This window comes from Hibiscus syriacus, unplaced genomic scaffold (genome assembly GCF_006381635.1).
Source record: "Hibiscus syriacus cultivar Baekdansim isolate YM2019G1 unplaced genomic scaffold, ASM638163v2 tig00015905_pilon, whole genome shotgun sequence".
Lineage (NCBI taxonomy): Eukaryota > Viridiplantae > Streptophyta > Magnoliopsida > Malvales > Malvaceae > Hibiscus > Hibiscus syriacus.
Window position 1 is genome coordinate 257,054 of NW_024062373.1, and position 22,165 is coordinate 279,218.

The window sequence follows — 22,165 nt, forward strand, 5'->3', positions numbered from 1 at the left end:
TCATTAATAGAAGTAGAACCCAATCAGCTTTGCAACCTCGTATGTAATATGCCCCATTTTATCTACTCCTATACATACATGAATGCCAAGCCTTTAATTGTCTCTTTATGCGAGTAGAAGACTAACTTGATCCCTGCAAAAGAAGTGTATGGTATTCTGGTGTATCTTCTGGGGTAAGGTCAAGGGTTCTCATTTTATACAGGTTCAGTCTTGTCACTTTGTCAAAGGTTTAGAACTCTAACCCCATCAACTCTATTTTGGGGGTTGACTCCCAACTGTTTAACTGAAACAGACTGATTGTTAACATCCACCTCTATAACTCCATAAGCCAAAAGATATTGAACTTATCGTTTGAAGTTACCACAAATCTCGATGGAGTGTCCTCAGGCTCCTGCGTGATATTCATAAGAAACTTTCTCATTATACCAACTCGGATAAGAGGGTAACAGAGGCTTAGCCAGACGTGTAGTAATCAATGAGCTTCGAGAAACTTGGGATATAATTTGTTGTACGAAAATGAAGGAAAATTGAGTAGAAACTCCTTTGACTTCATTTTCTCTTTGCCACCATTGTGATCATCTTGAAGACCTAGTGAATGATCATTGAGATATTCATTTTGAAAGTTCAGCTTTTGACTAACGTCTTGTAGGAGAGACTGGCTTGCAGATCTCCCCTTAACGATAAGTTTTGAGCTTCTGCGGAGCTTAGATTTTCCATCTTCAAAGCATAACAACCCTTTCGTGATGAGGTTTTGAACCTTTAATCTCATAACCGCACAACTTTCTGTAGAGTGTCTAAAATATCCAGAACAATAGCTACATGAATTTTTGGCACCTTTCTAATCTGGACGCAAATAAGTATTAGACCTTGGAGGAATAGGTGTTAGAAGGCTACTTTCGAAGAGAAAGGGTAACAAGTCTGAATATTAACCTGGAATCGGAACGAGATGTTTCCTCTTCTTTTTTTTATTGTTATTTTTAGCCTTCTTTACTGACATTTGAACTTCCTCTATGCCTTTCTTCTTTGAGTGAGACTCAACTTTCGTGTTAGAAGTTTCAACATCAATTTTTGATTTTCTCAGCATGATCTCTGTCATAATTTTTGGAATCATACCCGATTGTTGGGATTGACTTGGATTACAATACTCTCCAAAAGGTTATTTATCATATGTTGTCATCATATTGCCTGTTGATCACTTGTGAATGTATATGCTAAGGCAAGCTAATCTGTGCAAGTATACACAATCGATGCAAGTAATATAATAGTGAGTGAGTATCGTCTCCACAGGGATTGGATTAGAAATATCTTTTTACCACAACTAGAACTAATGCCACAAATTAATCCTACTAAGTATTAAAGCTAAAACTAATATTAAGGAGCTAAGAATAATGATTAAATGATTTCAGACACGTGTGGCCGAGACAAACAAAATATGCAGACAGATAAAACAAAACAAAATAAGTATTGGATTAAATATAATGCAAACAACCTCACATATTCAGACGTGTCACAGAGCACTGATGCTAAACCATTGTCTCGACAACAATTATTTTAAGCCGATAATGAATTATTATGACTCACTAAACTGCCCGACAGGATTACTAGGTATTCTAAGATGGTTGCTATGGCAATACCTCTCGACGTTAACTATAGACGTTGTCTTAACCTACTCTAGCCTTTATCCCTTTTAGTCGTTGAAACTCACTCCTTATCTCTAAGGTAGACAAGTTAGAACTTCACCATCCCGGATTCATTCCTTTGCTCACGTTGATCTCTCTTAATTCTCTCAAAATGAAGAATCACTTTCTAGATAAAAGGTTATCTCTCGATGCTCTTACAATGCCCAGACATGTTTTACCAAAACCCCAGACGATCTCTCGATTCTCTTGCAGTGTTAAGGCAAAATATTTAAACTATGAGCAAAACAGTCATAAGAAAACATAATTCATCATTCATAAACATAAAATATTATTCAGGCAAACAAACTTTAACACCAAGTAAAGCATTCATGGTGGTATCAAAGATCATCCAAGATTAAACCGTTTAATACAACCCTAAATAAAATAAAATTTTAAGAATAAAGGAAGAATGACTCCCAAAATCGGGGGCTCTGTCGCGACAATCCTAATCAGCACCACGCCTACCTTGGTGATCACCCTCTCTCGAGGCCTGATCACTGCTCTGCTATCGTCTGGCTATGGAGGACACCAAGGAAGACTAGGGGATAGATGGAGGGAAAACACCGCAGTTGCTTGCTCACGCCTAAGGTAAAGCTCTTCTTTCTTCTTCCTTGCCTCCTCTTTTTTTTTTTTGCGGCTACGGCTGATAATTATAGGGAGAATCTCCTAGGGCTTTGCCTGTTTTTGGAGTTTCCTTAATTAGCCGTTATTAATTTCCCAAACTTAAAAAGGAAAGGCGGCTGACGGCTGACAGGATATTCAAGGCTTGCTTGCACGTGAAGCAGGTCATCTAGCTGGAATGTGACATAGGCGGTTTCGCCACATTTGCTTCAGACTTCTTTAGATAAATCTTGCCTTGGCGAGATAAATCTGCTCCTCACGTTCTCATCTGCTCCATTGGCCTTTGCAACTTTTCATTGTCACGACTGAAATGTTCTTCCTCTGTAGAATTCCTGCACAAACACAACACAAACAACCCTTTCTCCTCAGCATCATCAGTTAAGCCAAATAATCTTGCCTAGGCAAAACTTATCCACCACAACCTATATGCAACTAAATGCAACTAAAAATGCAGTGCATACTTTGTTTAGACGAGCAATAACTGAAGTGAAAAGACTGGAATTTAAGTCTTTTTACGGAGTTATCACACCCCCAAACTTAAGCTATTGCTTGTCCTCAAGAAATGGATAATATCTAGAAGAAAATCAAAATTGTCATGGCAAAACAGTATCAAGAACATCATCAGGTTTGAGATTTCAGCCCTCGGCAAAAATATGTTGCCTCAACATGTTCGACAGTCACATTAGTCAAGTCCCTTCCCTAGTCAGGATCCTTTGCTATTGTGTGTGCGTGATTATAACTAGTTTATGCATAGAGGTAATTAAAAAACTTAAAGTAAGCACTTCTAGGTTGTCAAGGCAACAAATTATTCATCAGGCTTAGTTTATACTCCTAGTTATTTATCAACTTTTATTCTCTTTATTCACACTTTTTTTATATAGGGGAGTCAGCTCATCACAACTACCGTTCCACACTCTAGGTGAAAGGGAGCATACCTTCTACCCCCAAGCTGGTCAGGCAGAGTCATCCTGTGACTACTTTCATTCACTCATATACCTTGGATACTCTTAATTTTTTTTGAAGTTTTTATTATTCATGCCTTTGCACAAAGGAGTGTCCCTTTGTATTTTTCTAGTTTTCAAGTTTTTAAACATTAGAGAGTTTTTACCTTACCCTTAGAATATTTTTGAAGTCTCGACAATTAGAAAGTTCTTTCTTAAAAAATTTACAGATTACCTAGAGAAAAGATAACCTATAATCGTGTTTATAAGTTTCAAATGATCAAGCCTAGGGTTGGTTCTCTTCTTCAGACAGTCTTTACAATAATTCTGGCCTAGGCAATAAAATTTTGCATTTATCATTGGGCATCCCTAATTTATTCCTAACAATAATCCTAACCTACTTATGTCATGACAACAAAAATTTTCAACCAATTAACATCAATTACTATTTAACAAAGTATGGCAGAATGGATAACACCTCCCCCAAACTTGAGGGATACATTGTCCTCAATACATGAAAACTACACTAAATGTTGTTATATGCAAATACGAAAAAAAATGAAAACTACAAAAACTTACTGTGGTGGTATGGCTTGACTGGACGCCCTCGTGCGGCGGCGTTTGACAGGGGAAGGGCTCTCGGATCCTGAGTCTACTGCTTCTGGCTGAGAAGGAGACGGTTGAAGTATACGTCCCACTATTCTCTTATATCTCTTCTTGCTGGTCGAAGCTTGGGCTGGAGTGGACTGCTCGATCGCGGGAGTCGGTTGTACTGGAACTGGTGGTAGACTAGGAGTTGCTGTTGGGGCTAGTGGTGTTGATCGAACTGGGGATGGAATAGGATCCTGCTCAGGCTGCTTCGGTGCTGGCGTGAAATCTTCATCAATGAAGAAGTGGGGTGGAGTATCATTAATGCTTTCGGTGGTGGAGAAGGATGAGGAACTAAGGAACTCCTCGGTGTCGTTGTGGCTTTCTTCTGGTACGGGTGTGACATAGGTTACCAATGGTGGCACATCGGTGGGCACCTCTGGTGGAACTTGTGGAGATACATAAGATGTCGAGGCATGGAATGTGCTGCCGCCCGCATAGTAGTTGAGGATGACACTGGGGAAGGTTGGCAGTCTAATCATTGTGGTTGGGAGAAACTCCTTGATGAAGGCATTGAGTTGCATATCCCTTGCCTTGGCATATTCAAAGTAAATTTTCATGTGGTCCTCCAGGCGCCTGATCTTTTCACGCGTGTGCATGACCACAGCGGCCATTCTAGTCACGACAATCGATTTTTCTCCTCGTTCTAGACCCTCTTTTGGGTCATCATCATTGAAACTCATCAACTCGGGGACCTTTTTCTTTGTAATACCCTCCTTGGGTTTGATGAAGTCTTCGAATGGTTACTCAGGAACCTTTTTCTTTCTGTACATCGCAATTATAAGGTTTGGGAACAGTAGGTTACCATGGTTCTTCTTAGGAGAGTCATGGATATGCTCAAAGATGATTTCACCCACATCGATCATTCTACCGTATATGATCGAGTGCAACAACACCAGCCACTTGACGAGGACATTGATGTTGTGGGACATTGGCATCAACTTGCCTTTAAGAAAATGGTTCCACAATTTTACGTATGGTTTGAGGGCTCGATGATCTACTCGATTTCTTCTGGGGATATTCCCTTCAAACTTGGTCCACCCAAAACATAAATCCTGTATAACCCCACTGTTCGTTTATTGATCTACCTCGACCGCAAATCTCATGTGTTGGTTATCCACTTTCCCCAACTTAAAGTATTTGTTAAGTGCAGAAGGGAAAAAGCGAATGAGATTTCCTCGAACATATACCGTGTGGTTGGACGTGTCCGCGAGTTAGGCATAGAACTCCCTCACCATTGATGGTGCTACGGCGTTAGGATTACGAGTAAACTTCTCCCAGTTATGCTTCTTTATGATGCCCATCACCTCAGGGCCAAACTACTCTTCTGCCTCGGCTGGAAAAACGAATCCATCTTCCAAATAGATTTGGCGTTGCTAAATGGTTTTGAAGCGTGCCTCTCATTCAGCTGTTTGGAAACGTTCGAAACTCTGTCTCGGGGCTGGGGCTGGTCTCGATCTCACCATTTTTCTTGGTTGATTTTAGTGGTGGCGATGGGGAGGTATTTTGAGAGAAAGAAAAGAAATTTTCTGGTTTGTAAAGAAAGAAGGAAACACGATGAAGAAGAAGAAGAGTGGGTAATCTTTCTTGGAAAGTGATGGGTGGTTTCGGGGCATTTTGGTCCTTACACGGTGGGGAAAAGATTTCTCATTAAATGAGAAATATTTGATAAGACATAAAGGGGAAGAAAGGATTTCTTTCCCTCTTTATTCTGCCGCCAAATCATGTACCCTAGGGCTTCTTCTTTTTTCTTCATGCATGCTTCAACTCCCCATGTTGCCACGTGTTCCTTGCTCGCCTACAATATGAAAGAAGAAAATAATAAAATAAAATGGATTAAAGCATAAAATAACTTAACTTATTTATGTACATAATTCAGATTTTCGTTGCCTAGGAAACTAATATTTGCTCAATTACGAAAAGCAAACTCTTGGGCATCATATGCCAACGATGCTGGTTTGTCTCGCATGATTGGGGCTCCTTTGTACTCCTTGAGTCTCTTCCCGTTCACTTTGAAGATGGAACCATCGTTTTGGTTCTAAATTTCAATTGATCCATTGTCATGGACTTGGTGTACGATGAATGGTCCTGACTATCGTGATTTTAGCTTGCCTGGGATTAACTTAAGGCGTGAATTGTAGAGTAGTACTTGTTGTCCAGAATAAAATTGCCTCGGCAATATTTTTCTGTCATGCCATCGTTTTGTTTTCTCCTTGTAAAGGCGGGCATTCTCGTATGCATATGCTCTAAATTCATCCATCTCGTTCAGTTCCAATAGTCTTCTTTCTCCACAAAGCTGAGCATCCATGTTTATCTTTTTGATGGCCCAATATGCTTTGTGTTCGAGTTTAACCGGTAGATGACATTCCTTTCCATAAACTAGCTTGAACGGGGACATTCCCAGCAGTGTCTTGAATGTTGTGCGATAAGCCCATAGTGTTTCATCTAGCTTCGGTGACTAATCTTTTCGACTTGGGTTGACCACTTTTTCGAGGATCTGTTTGATTTCTTGGTTAGATACTTCGGCTTATCCATTCATCTGAGGGTGATACGCCATAGAAATTCTATGTCGTACTCCATATCTTTTCAATGCCTTGATAATCAATTTATTATCAAAATGTGTCCCTTCATCGCTAATGAGAGCTCGTGGTGTTCCAAAGCGGGTGAATATATTTTTGTACAAAAACTTCAACACCGTCTTGGAATTTTTCTTAGGTGTTGCAATGGATTCAACCCATTTTGATACGTAATTCACTACCAAGAGAATGTACATATTTCCGAATGATGTTGGAAAAGGTCCCATGAAATCTATGCCCCATACGTCGAAAAGTTCGATCTCCAGAATGTTTTGCCATGGCATCTCATGTCGTTTCGAGATGTTTCCTGTACGTTGACATCTATCACATGACTTGTAGAATTTATGCGCATCTTTGAACAGTGTTAGCCAATAAAATCTCGACTGAAGCACTTTTGTTGTTGTTCTCATCCCACCAAAATGCCCTCTATATGGTGACGAGTGGCATTGGAGTAGGATATCTTGCTGCTCTTCTTTTGGAATGTACCTTCGAATTATTTGGTCTCTGCACTGCTTGAATAGAAATGGTTCGTCCTAGTAGTAATGTCGAACATCATGTCGAAATTTTCGTTTGCCCTGGCTAGATAAATCAAGAGGAACAATACCACTAACAAGAAAATTAACGATGTCAACATACCACGGTGCAGTCGTGACAAATAATATTTTCTCATCAGGGAAATCCTCTTTAATATCTGTGATGTCAGGACAATCAGGTTTGTTATCTAGCCTAGACAAATGGTCCGCCACTTGATTTTCTATACCTTTTCTATCCTCGATTTCTAAATCAAATTCTTGTAATAATAATATCCACCGAATTAGTCTAGGCTTTGCAACCTTTTTATTAATCATATATTTAATAGCTGAGTGACATGTGTGCACAATTACCTTAGTGCCTATTAGATATGGCCTAAACTTATCGAATGCAAATACTACTGCTAAGAGTTCCTTTTCAGTGGTGGTATAGTTCACTTGAGCATCATTAAGTGTTCGGCCTACATAGTAGATAACATGAAAAATTTTACTTTTTCGTTGCCCTAGCACTGCTTTGACTGCATAGTTACTAGTGTCATATATAAGCTTAAATGATTCGTTCCAGTCTGGTGGGATAACTATTGGCGCTGCTGAAAGCTTTTTCTTCAAATTTGTGAAGGCATTCAAACAATCATGAGTAAACTCAAATGGATGATTTTGTTGAAGCAAAAGACATAAGGGTTTAGAGATTTGAGAAAAGTCTTTCATGAATTGCCTATAGAATCCTGCATATCCAAGGAAACTGCGTACACCTCGCACATTAGTAGGTGGGGGAAGATTTGCAATTGCATCCACCTTGGCTTTGTTAACTTCGATGTCATGGCATGAAATTGTGTCCCAACACTATTCCTTCAGTTACCATAAAATGACATTTTTCCCAATTCAGTACTAGGTTGGCTTCTTCACAATGTTTCAACACCTTGGATAAGTTGCGGAAGCATCGGTCAATGTCATCACCCGAAACGGAGAAGTCCTCCATAAATATTTCCATGCACTCTTCCACCATATCTAAAAAGATTGCCATCATGAATCATTGGAATATAGCTGGAGCGTTACACAGTCCAAACGACATTTGCCTAAATGCATAGGTACCATACGGGCATATGAACGTTGTTTTCTCTTGGTCTTCGGGTATTATGGCAATTTGGTTATACCCCGAGTATCCATCGAAGAAGCAATAAAATGCATGTCCCGCTAATCTATCCAACATTTGATCGATGAAAGGGAGGGGAAAATGATCCTTCTTTTTGGCTTTGTTGAGCTTCCTATAATCCATGCATATGCGCCAGCCCGTGACTGTTCTCGTGGTGAGTAACTCATCATACTCGCTTTTAACCACGGTTACCCCATCTTTCTTTGGCACTCATTAGACTGGGCTAACCCATGAACTATCGGATATAGGATAAATCACTCCCATATCCAGCCATTTTATTATTTTTTTCATGACTACCTTCTTCATGATTGGGTTGAGCCATCTTTGGGGTTCTACCGAGGTGTTGTGGCTATCTTCAAGATTGATTTTGTGCATGCATATGGTTGGACTGATTCCTTTCAAGTCTGCCAACGTCCACCCTATAGCTTTTCTGTGTTGTGACAAAACATTCAACAAACTCTTTTCCTGTTCAGAGGTTATGTTGGCAGAGATTATCACTGGTAAAGTTTCATCAACTCCTAGGTAAGCATATTTAAAATGTGATGGTAAAGTCTTAAGCTCCAATTTCGGTGCATATTGTAAAGATGACTCTTGAGATTTAACTTCATCATAATCTAAAGGTTTGAATTTCATACCTGACCTATAAAGAAATCTCAATTGGTCTTTTGTCTTTCCTTCGCATCTTGCCTTGGTATCGCTTTCAGGATGTTCAGTGTGCGGATTTTTGTTGTCGTGGACATGATTTTCAGAATCGTCTTCTGAAAATATTTTGTCAGGGCCAAAGTTTTCTGCTTCATGTATTTCGGTTGTGGGTTCATGGTACAAATTGTTGTACACATCAAGCCTTAGGGATTCATCTCGTCCTTGGATTGCCTTTTTTTCAATCTTATTAATGCATTGGCATTCCTCTTAATCATCTGCGTATTTCATAGAGTTGAATACATTGATCGTGACACTTTGCTCGCCAACTCTCATGGTGAATTCTCCCTTTTCACAGTCTATTAGGATTCTGTCTGTGGCTAAGAATGGGCGTCCTAGAATGATTGGTGCGTTTTCATCAGCTTCGCAATCCAGAATGAGAAAATCCACTGGAAATACGAATTTATCTACCTTTACTATGATGTCTTCAATTCTTTCCTTGGGTCGTACATAAGACCGATCAACCAACTGTAGAATGAACGAGGTGGGATGGGCGTGATACCCGTCTAGTTTCATGAATATCGATTTTGGTATCAAGTTTACAGTTGATCCCAAGTCAATGAGAGCTCGTCCAATGAGATCATTAGCAATGAAAGATGGTATTACAAAGCTGCCAGGGTCTTTTTGCTTTGGTGGGAGTTTGCTAACTGTCGAGCAGATTTATGTTGCCATGGCGACACGTTCTACCTTCATTTTCTTTGTAACAATTTCCTTCAGATACTCGGCATAAGAAGGCATTTGCTCGATGGCTTCGAGTAGGGGCACATTGATACACAACTGGTCTAGAACATCGACAAATTTCTTGAACTGGATGTCATCATCATGTTTCTTCAACCGTTGAGGGAACGGTTGTGGAGGTCTTACATCGACTACTGATTGTGCAGGGAAATCGCTGGCCTTGACCATGAATATTTTGTTATCTGGTTGATGCTTTTATGAGCCTTCACTTCTTTCCTTCTCTTCATGCGCTTTCTCTTGTTCAGCATTATCAGATTCCTCATCCGGTTGTGTTACGCCTTGGTGAGAATTGTTCAGCTGTTCTCCCCCAAACTTGTTATCTTGATCAACTTGTTTTCCACTCCTTAGCGTAAGTACATTGCATTGCTCCTTCCCATGATGCTTAGTGACTTCTGTATCACTAGGGAGATTTTCGTGTGGGTGAGAATGTAATACCGTGGCAATCTGTCCCACTTGATTCTTCAATGCTCTAAGAGATTGTAACACCTCAACCCGTATCCGACTCGGATACGAATCCGAGGTGTCACATTAACCTTTTTAAAACATGTACTTGTATAAAATAGTGAGTAATTTAAAACTTTTATAACATATAAATGACTAATTTACATAAAAGACATTTTCATTATTACAAAACCAATCAGAGAATGTATATTTCACTTATTTATTTACATATAACTATTCGAAACATTTATAAAACTGCTCATAGCTTAAACAATATATTCTTTTGAAAACATGCCAACTAGAACTTTATATACTAAAATACATATTATTCACATCTTTTCTGATCTGACCTTTAGTAAGGAGAACTGACCTGTCTTGCTCCACATTGCTCTTTACTCTTCTCGAAACCTACGTGTAAATCACTTACACGCTAAGTCAAAGACTTAGTGAGACATATAAACATATAAGGTAAACGGTAACTAATAATTATACCTCAACAATTACTACTATCATTTCATACCACTCATACTTTTACATGTAACAAATATATGCATACATATATGTCATTATCATTCATATCTCTTATCTCATGTTCCTATGATCTCTTATGTCCATATCATATAACATATATCATAACCAATTGCACATATACATATCATGTCATTTAAACCATATATATATATATACTATCATAAAACACGTACACCCAAGCAACTATTTTATCATCTTCATTTCTTTCTTATTTTATCACTATCATTGATTCCTTTCATCATATGGTCTTATAAGTTACCATTTGTACAATCAATATCACACATGAAATTCCACAAGGAAACAAACATATTATCATATCACGTTATTAATATTATCTATTTAATAGCCCATGATACACATGTGAGAACTAAAGATATGCGAGTACATAGAGGTTGTGCACTAATGTTGTCACCACAGCTCATATAATTGCACCGAAGTGCCACATATAATTGCACCGGAGTGCCGCGTAGAATTGCACCGTAGTGCCATATAATAATGTCCATAAGGACCACATATCATTCCTTAAGAATCATATACATATACTAGGGATCAAGTATGTGTCTCACCAGACTTCACACATGTTCCAAAGAATACATATATGTCCTGAAGGACCACATATCATTCCTTAAGAATCATATACATATGCCAAGGATCAAGTATGTGTCTCACCAGACTTCACACATGTTCCAAAGAATACATATATGTCCCGAAGGACCATATATCATTCCTTAAGAATCATATACATATGCCAAAGATCAAGTATGTGTCTCACCAGACTTCACACATGTTCCAAAGAATACATATATGTCCCGAAGGACCATATAGACCCTCGACTCTTGGCATGCCAATTATACCCCTAGCTCTCATGAAACATAACATGGGCATTATCTTTTATATCCTTTTACATATTCATGTAACCATATCATATATTCATATAAGCTCATGGTTTCATTCACATATACATGTAATCACGTAGTTCATGTCAATTCTCATATGAGTTCATATTCATATAAACATAGGATTCACCCTCATGTATCACATATACTTTTCTTTCATATGGCTCATAACATTTCTCATGTGTTCATATGACATGTAAATCATTATCATCTTATCATGTTATCACATAAACATATCATCTTACAATACATACAAAACACATCAATACCTATATTCACATATACCTATCATTTCATTATCCTTATTATTATTCTTATCATCACCATTAATCCCTTTTACTTACCATATTCATATCAATAACACATATACTCATGCACACATATAAATCATAACAAATACATACTTCTATGAATTCATGTTTTTCACTATTGGAAATAGACTTATCACAAGTCTTATTTTCCCTTGAACCTCATATACTAGAGAATGTGCACTCACCTTAGCTTTGCTTTGATTCGATTATAATCCTTCAATTGATCCGGAACGGGATCACGTTCTATATCTACATCATCATACATAGATCTATATTAGTATTATAACTAATATACTCTAATGGTTCACTCTTTAGACTAAGAGAAAAGGCAATTTCATCTTTTAATGAAGGTATGCATCGATGCACTACTGATGCATCGGTGCATAAAATGCATTCGATATTGTATTATTACTGGGATGCATCGATGCACTACTTATGCATCAATGCACGAATTGTATTCGATGTATTTATTTTAAAAGAGTGTATCGATGCAGTTCCTGTGCATCGATGCACTTCCTGTGCATCTATACACCTTCAAACGATTTATGGGTTTTAACCTTGATGCATCGATGCACTATGAATGTGCATCGATGCAATTTGCCCAGAACCTCTTTTTGAACGCAAAAATTCATTATTTTTTGATTAAATCCTTCCTATTTCAACCCTTTCATATTCCTAACTTTCATATACATACTTAAACTCATTAATATTCATTTATCTCATCTTTAACCTTAATATCCTCTCCTCTTTAGGAATTTCAAGAATCATACCCTATTTTCCGCATGTTTCAAATCCAATTCTAACACTTAATACTTCTTAATTAAGCTAATGACAAGTCAAATTTAGCTTCAAGTTCAACTTATCAACTCCATTCTAGAAATTCACTCAAGAACTCCAAATCTTTAATCTTCCCTAACTCATTTATCTTTTGATTTTAAGATAACTTAAGCTTTCCTTAAGCTTAAGTATCACCTAAGAATCATAACCCAACTTTTAATTCAACAAATAACCAACTAATTAAGAAACTTACCTTTGAGCTGGAGCTTCACGCACAAAGAAGAAAGAAGGAGAAGAGAATTCTGGAAACATTGTTTCCCTCATTTCCCACGTGTAAAATATATATATATCCCCACTATCACATTTTTTTAATTCCTTAAATGATCAAATGACCATTTTACCCTTTAGTTCCTTTAATAATTACTAACAACTTTTAGGAAATACTTCCAAATAAATCACTGAACTAATCCATTCTTCTACTTTAGTCACTAAATTCTGAAACTTTACAATTTGGTCACTAACCCATTGTTTGGGATGTTACAAATCTCCCCTCCTTTTAAAAATTCGTCCTCGAATTTTCACTGCACATCCTGAGAAGAACATATCTTCTAACGTTCTCATGCTGCTTTCTGAACTTAATCTTTTGTATCATCTTTAATAACTTGGTTCTTATCTTTTCAATTATTCGACTACCTTTTTACTTTATATCTCCTATCATGTCACTTATCAGATAGACAATAACATTAATTCTTATTACTCAAACTCATAAATCAATCAAATTCCTTGTCAATCTTCAATTGTCTTTCAAGAATCACCAAACTTTTATTTCATCCTTACTTGACTGACTCCAAAACTTCCTTAATACATATAAATCTTTATTCATTTCTCTGACTAAATCCACTTGACCAAGAAACATAACCTTAAATCTTCATCATAACTGATTAAACATACACTTTGCATAACTAAACAAATTCTCATATTACTTGACATACCTTTCTTACTTCTGGTTAAACTTATAATCTATATCTCAACATAACCTTTATCACATCTGATTCTTTAAACTTCATCCTTTCATTTCAATGATTAAAATACATAACCATATCTCAATCCACACCATACATAATTAGCTTACCCTGAAATCATCTTCTAATCCTTTAACTTTAATACACTACTATCTTATAACTCTGTTAGTCAACATCGATTCTTCCAATCTAAAACATAAACCTTCATCGAACCATTCATATACATTCTTTGCAGTCGGAATTATTTCAACAATAGTTAATCAACTAATCAAATAAACATTCAATCTCATACACCATGTCACTTCCATTATTCAAACTTAACATTCTAACTTCCTTTATTTATAAACTGATCATTGATGTACCCATACTTAAACTCTTCTTATCAATCCTTAGTTTTAATCAAACATTTGAATCCTCACTTCCTTCACTCTATCACTTTATTATAATCACAGTATACAATTGTATCCAGATTCACTTCATATTTGGTTATCATAACCTACCATATCTTGAAATCTTGTAATTTCAATACATTCCGTCCCATAATCTTGTTAGCCAACGCTAACTCTTTCCATCTTAAATAAAAAAATAGTATCTACCTCACTTGATACATTTAAAATACTTCTTATCATTCACATTATTTAATTTCTAGCAAAACACTTAATCCATTCCTTGATCTTTATCCATTTATAATCCGCATTGTCTTATACATAACTAAACCATATCATGTTCTTCATACTCCCATGCTCTTTTATATCACATATATTTATCCTTAACTATCACTCCTTATCACATTTTCATTACTTTGATAGTCAACTTTACTTGCACAAAACCTTATTCTTTACCATTCTTATACTTATGTTTTCTCCACTTGTTTCAAAAAAAATCACCAGATTTCAATACTCATCTAATCCATTTAAAATACTTTTTCTGCTTCGATTTACATAACTTCTGAAAGAGCTTTTAACCCAATTCACAAGGGTTGTCTTTAACCCTGACTTATCCTCAATTAACTCTTTGTTTAATCTTTCAAGATCAAACCTACTGTTGGAGTCTGTCGAACTCTCATCTGATTTGATTCTCTGACGGAGAATACAACTAATTCATGTCTGGTTTAAAATTGAACCAGAATCTCTATCTTTCTTTGAAGGTGCTAAAATTCTATGAAGCACTAATTCTCTTAATCATCTGAGAATTTATTTCTCCAAACTTTTCGTTCTGAGCTTTTTCTCTTTAAAGCTCTAACACAATTAACCATTTCTTGAAACGATAACAAATTCACATGTATCATTTTCTGTCAGAATTAACTCAGCAGCAATTCTGCTTAGCTTAATAAACTTATAATCATACTCATACAAGGTGTAATTCCCTTGTTTCAAGCTCGTGTATTCCAGTTTCATCTGTCTTATAAACTGATCATCAATGCACTTATTCTTGAACTCTTATACAATTCTAATCACATCATTTAATATTTTAACGTTCTTATGGTGACAATTGTCCACCATACTCTAACTTACCAAAGTAGTAACAAAACTACTCAATTCAACATCTCCACTTTGAAGAAATGAAAACCTTCTATCATATCATTCAACCAAAGGTCTATAACAATAGAACCTTCCTCAAATCCACCCTTGAACTTGGGTGCTCACAACTTTATCAACTAATTTGATACATTCATTACATGAGTTAAAGAAGTATAAATTGAAAACACATCAGAACGTTCTTCAACATGAAGAATAATTTTCCAAATTTTATACATGCACTTCCTAAGGTGTTCGCTCTTCTCCCTGCCTGGCCAGGGCAGGTGAATGTTATTACCTTCAGGTATATTACCTTTCACTTCTTTCGAAGTTCTTATTATCATACTTCTATTATCACATAATAATCTATTTTTATTAGCAAGACAGCATACTCCTTACACTATCATATCAGAATTTTTCACTTTGAGTTGGCATGTACACTTTTTAAAACACTTCTAGTCTTCGGTTTATGCCGAGAATCGACTAAACCGTAGCTCTGATACCATTAAATGTAACACCCCAACTCGTATCCGACCCGGATACGAATCTGAGGTGTCTCATTGACCTTTTTAAAACATGTACTTGTATAAAATAGTGAGTAATTTAAAACTTTTATAACATATAAATGACTAATTTACATAAAAAACATTTTCATTATTACAAAACCAATCAGAGCATGTATATTTCACTTATTTATTTACATATAACTATTCGAAACATTTATAAAACTGCTCATAGCTTAAACAATATATTCTTTTGAAAACATGCCAACTAGAACTTTATATACTAAAATATATATTATTCACATCTTTTCTGATCTGACCTTTAGTAAGGAGAACTGACTTGTCTTGCTCCACATTGCTCTTTACTCTTCTCGAAACCTACGTGTAAATCACTTACACGCTAAGTCAAAGACTTAGTGAGACATATAAGGTAAACGGTAACTAATAATCATACCTCAACAATTACTACTATCATTTCATACCACTCATACTTTTACATGTAACAAATATATGCATACATATATGTCATTATCATTCATATCTCTTATCTCATGTTCCTATGATCTCTTATGTCCATATCATATAACATATATCATAACCAATTGCACATATACATATCATGTCATGTAAACCATATATATATATACTATCATCAAACACGTACACCCAAGCAACTATATTATCATCTTCATTTCTTTCTTATTTTATCACTATCATTGATTCCTTTCATCATATGGTCTTATAAGTTACCATTTGTACAATCAATATCACACATGAAATTCCACAAGGAAACAAACATATTATCATATCACGTTATTAATATTATCTATTTAATAGCCCATGATACACATGTGAGAACTAAAGATATGCGAGTACATAGAGGTTGTGCACTAATGCTGTCACCACAGCTCATATAATTGCACCGAAGTGCCACATATAATTCCACCGGAGTGTCGCGTAGAATTGCACCGTAGTGCCATATAATAATGTCCATAAGGACCACATATCATTCCTTAAGAATCATATACATATACTAGGGATCAAGTATGTGTCTCACCAGACTTCACACATGTTCCAAAGAATACATATATGTCCCGAAGGACCACATATCATTCCTTAAAAAATCATATACATATTCCAAGGATCAAGTATGTGCCTCACCAGACTTCACACATGTTCCAAAGAATACATATATGTCCCGAAGAACCATATATCATTCCTTAAGAATCATATACATATGCCAAGGATCAAGTATGTGTCTCACCAGACTTCACACATGTTCCAAAGAATACATATATGTCCCGAATGACCACATAGACCCTCGACTCTTGGCATGCCAACTATACCCCTAGCTCTCATGAAACATAACATGGGCATTATCTTTTATATCCTTTTATATATTCATGTAACCATATCATATATTCATATAAGCTCATGGTTTCATTCACATATACATGTAATCACGTAGTTCATGTCAATTCTCATATGAGTTCATATTCATATAAACATAGGATTCACCCTCATGTATCATATATACTTTCTCTTTCATATGGCTCATAACATTTCTCATGTGTTCATATGACATGTAAATCATTGTCATCTTATCATGTTATCACATAAACATATCATCTTACAATACATACAAAACACATCAATACCTATATTCACATATACCTATCATTTCATTATCCTTATTATTATTCTTATCATCACCATTAATCCCTTTTACTTACCATATTCATATCAATAACACATATACTCATGCACACATATAAATCATAACAAATACATACTTCTATGAATTCATGTTTTTCACTATTGGAAATAGACTTATCACAAGTCTTATTTTCCCTTGAACCTCATATACTAGAGAATGTGAACTCACCTTAGATTTGCTTTGATTCGATTATAATCCTTCAATTGATCCGGAACGGGATCGCGTTCTATATCTACATCATCATACATAGATCTATATTAGTATTATAACTAATATACTATAATGGTTCACTCTTTAGTCTAAGAGAAAAGGTAATTTCATCTTTTAATGAAGGTATGCATCGATGCACTACTGATGTATCGGTGCATAAAATGCATTCGATATTGTATTATTACTGGGATGCATCGATGCACTACTTATGCATCGATGCACGAATTGCATTCGATGTATTTATTTTAAAAGAGTGCATCAATGCACTTCCTGTGCATCGATACACCTTCAAACGATTTCTGGGTTTTAACCTTGATGCATCGATGCACTATGAATGTGCATCGATGCACTCTTCCCAGAACCTCTTTTTGAACCCGAAAATTCATTATTTTTGGATTAAATCCTTCCTATTTCAACCCCTTTCATATTCCTAGCTTTCATATACATACTTAAACTCATTAATATTCATTTATCTCATCTTTAACCTTAATATCCTCTCCTCTTTAGGAATTTCAAGAATCATACCCTATTTTCCACATGTTTCAAATCCAATTCTAACACTTAATACTTCTTAATTAAGCTGATGACAAGTTAAATTTAGCTTCAAGTTCAACTTATCAACTCTATTCTGGAAATTCAGTCAAGAACTCCAAATCTTTAATATTCCCTAGCTCATTTATCTTTTGATTTTAAGATAACTTAAGCTTTCCTTAAGCTTAAGTATCACCTAAGAATCATAACCCAACTTTTAATTCAACAAATAACCAACTAATTAAGAAACTCACCTTTGAGCTGGAGCTTCACGCACAAAGAAGAAAGGAGGAGAAGAGAATTCTGGAAACATTGTTTCCCTCATTTCCCACGTGTAAAATATATATATATCCCCACTATCACATTTTTTTAATTCCTTAAATGATCAAATGACCATTTTACCCTTTAATTCCTTTAATAATTACTAACAACAATTTGGTCACTAACCCATAGTTTGGGATGTTACAGAGATGACCTATGGCTTTGCAAAAGTATTGCATGGCTTTGTAACAAATTTCCTTGATTTTTTTATTATTACAGAATGTTCATGCATCAAGGTTTTTGTAGACGCCATGAAATCTTTTTTCGAGGCCATGAATTCTTGCAAGGATAATTCCAAGGAGTTAGTATTGGAATGAGTGTTAGAGGAAGAAGCTATACCTTTGTTGTTCTGCCAGGGCTACTGATGTTGAATCTGAATATGCTGATGGTTAGAATTATTTTGTTGTGGCCTGTAATTTATGGCTTGAGTGTTGTTGTTCCCTTGATTATTCCACGAACAATTTGGGTGTTGTCGCCAACCAGGGTTGTACGTGTTCGAATAGGGATTATTGTTGTTCCGATTATAGTTTCCCACAAAATTAGTTGACTAATGGTTTTCAGGACATTCACTCTCATGATGGTTGCCTTGACAGAATATGCACACATTATTGGTCGCCTTGACTTCTCTCACCTCATTAGGACGTTGCAAATTTTTCAACATATTGGTTATGGCAGAAAGTTGGGCTGCTACCGAATCTTTGCTTTCTAATTCATATGCTCTAGAGGTTTTTCTGCCGATTCCCAATATTGTACTTGGAAATTGACAGACATTATTTGTTATCTTGTCGAGGATGTCAAAAGCTTCCTTGGGTGATTTGTCTAGTAGGGTGCCATTTGCTAAGGCATCTAACATTATTCGAGTTGGTGCGTTGACTCAATTGTAAAACATCACCACTTGTGTCCAATCATGAAATCCATGATTAACTAATTTGCGAAGTAAACTTTTATACCTATCCCAACATTCGTACATTAATTCATCATCGCCTTGGCGAAAGCTCGTAATGTCATTCCGAAGTTGTGTATTCATATTGGGCGGATTATATCGGAGTAGAAAACTCTTGCATAAATCTTCCCATGACTCCATTGATCCGGAAGGAACTCTGCTGAGCCAAGCTCTTGCTCTATCACGTAAGGAGTAAGGAAAAATCTTTAGTTTGAGCACATCTTCATGTACTCCTTGTTGTTTAAATGAATCAAATACTTCAAGGAAAGAACGCACATGATGTCTAGTGTCTTTATTGGGTGTACCACCAAATTGGCCGATAGAGTTCAACATATTAAACATCACCAGTTTGAGTTCAAAATGAGTGGCTTATATCTTAGGTGTCACTATGATTGGATTGAGGTCATCGAGAATTGGGTTCAAATGATCTCGTATCGCTCTTGGTCTTGCAACTTGATCTCCTAAATCTCCCATGTTATTTTGCAATTGATTCAATTATTCTCTGGTTCTTTGGGCACGCAACCTTTGTCTGAACGATTGCTCAACTTCGGGGTCGAATGGTTCCAAAGGCTTACCAGCAGATCTCAAGGTCATGCAATAATAAAACCTATAAAAGAAAATAATAAAATACGTTAGACTAAATAATTATAAAGTGACACAAAGAACTTGTTATGGTTAGAAATTTCGCCAGTTGCCAATCCCCGGCAGTGGCACCAAAAACTTGATCGCTTGTGAATGTATATGCTAAGGCAAGCTAATCTGTGCAAGTATACACAATCGATGCAAGTAATATAGTAGTGAGTGAGTATCGTCTCCACAGGGATTGGATTAGAAATATCTTTTCACCACAACTAGAACTAATGCCACAAATTAATCCTACTAAGTATTAAAGCTAACAACTAATATTAAGGAGATAAGAATAATGATTCAATGATTTCATACAAGTGTGGTCGAGAAAAAGAAAATATACAAAAAGATAAAAAAAATTAAATAAAACAAGTATTGGATTAAATATAATGCTAACAACCTCACAGACGTGTCACAGAGCACTGATGTTAAACCATTGTCTCGACAACAATTATTTTAAGCCCAGAATGAATTATTATGACTAACTAAACTTCCCGACAGGATTACTGTATTCTTAGATGGTTGCTATGACAATACCTCTCGGCGTTAACTATAGACGTTATCTTAACCTACTCTAGCCTTTATCACTTTTAGTTGTTGAAACTCACTAATTATCTCTAAGGTAGACAAGTTAGAACTTCACCATCCCGGATTCATTCCTTTGCTCATGTTGATCTCTCTTAATTCTCTCGAATTTAAGAATCACTTTCTAGACAAAAGGCTATCTCTCGATGCTCTTACAATGCCCATACATGTTTTACCGAAACCCCAGGCGATCTCTCGATGCTCTTACAGTGTTAAGGCAAAATATTGAAACTATGAGGAAAACAGTCATAAGAAAACATAATTCATCATTCATAAACATAAAATATTGTTCAGGCAAAACAAACTTTAACACCAAGTAAAGCATTCATGGTGTTATCAAAGATCATCCAAGATTAAATCGTTTAATACAACCCCAAATAAAATAAGAGTTTAATAACAAAGGAAGAACGACTCCCAAAATCGGGGGCTCTGTCGCGGTAATCCTGATCAGCACCACGCATGCCTTGGTGATCACCCTCTCTCGAGGCCTGATCACTGCTCTGCTATTTTCTGGCTATGGAGGACACCAAGGAAGACTGGGGGTAGACAGAGGGAAATCACTGCAGTTGCTTGCTCACGCCTAAGGTAAAGATGTTCTTTCTTCTTCCTTGCCTTCTTTTTTTTTTTGCGGCTATGACTTGTAATTATAAGGAGAATCTCCTAGGGCTTTGCATGCTTTTGGAGTTTCCTTAATTAGCCATTATTAATTTCCCAAACTTAAAAAGGAAAGGCGACTGACGACTGTCACGATATTCAAGGCTTGCTTTCACGTGAAGCAGGTCATCCAGCTGGCATGTGACATAGGCGGTTTCGCCATATTTAATTCAGACTTCTTCAGATAAATCTTGCCCCGACGAGATAAATCTGCTCCTCACGTTCTCATCTGCTCCATTGGCCTTTGCAACTTTTCATTGTCATGACTGAAATGTTCTTCCTCTGTAGAATTTCTGCACAAACACAACTCAAATAACCCCTTCTCCTCAGCAGCATCAGTTAAGCCAAATAAATCTTGCCTAGGCAAAACTTATCCACCACAACCTATATGTAACTAAATGCAACTAAAAATGAAGTGTATACTTGTTTATACGAGCAATAATTTAAGTGAAAAGACTAGAATTTAAGTCTTTTTACGGAGTTATCAGCTGCACAACCAACATTTAGATTTTCACTAAAAGTCTTTATCTTTTCTTGCTTAATAGAGTCCTTTAACGATTTCTCTCCATATATTACTGTAACCATCATGCTTATCAACTTGGTCATTTGTTCTCTGGATTAAACTTGGAACTTCTTTACTTCATCAATCATTTCTTGTTATATTTTTACGAGTTGTTCCTGGATACTCTCGATCTTACTAACACATGTTAATATCTCATTCATCGTTTCGATCTTTTTATAGACACGCCCCGGGTAACTTCATTTTGCTTTCAAAACTTCTGTCACTGTATCCATCACAAGTTGCTCTCACATTTTCATGATTGATGTATGTAAAAATGCTTAAATTAAAGTTTTGCAAATGCAAATGTAAAAGGTGTTAATTCCATAAGTGACCACTATAGAACAACCTTCATTTAGATAACAAGGTTTCATTACATCAAGTAGTCAAAATAAAATTGCGATTCTTTATTTCTTTAGTTCCTTGAGTCGTATT

The 22,165-nt window shown here is 36.2% G+C and overlaps 1 protein-coding gene across 1 annotated transcript in view; it reads right to left on the minus strand.

The window, feature by feature from the left end:
• The window catches only part of LOC120208052 (alpha carbonic anhydrase 8-like), a 48,726-nt gene that overhangs the window by 10,254 nt on the left and 16,307 nt on the right, over positions 1-22,165 (minus strand). The window contains exon 2 of the mRNA XM_039207422.1: positions 3,840-4,118. Coding sequence (XP_039063353.1) covers positions 3,840-4,118 — 279 coding nt within the window. The remainder of the gene's footprint in view (positions 1-3,839; positions 4,119-22,165) is intronic.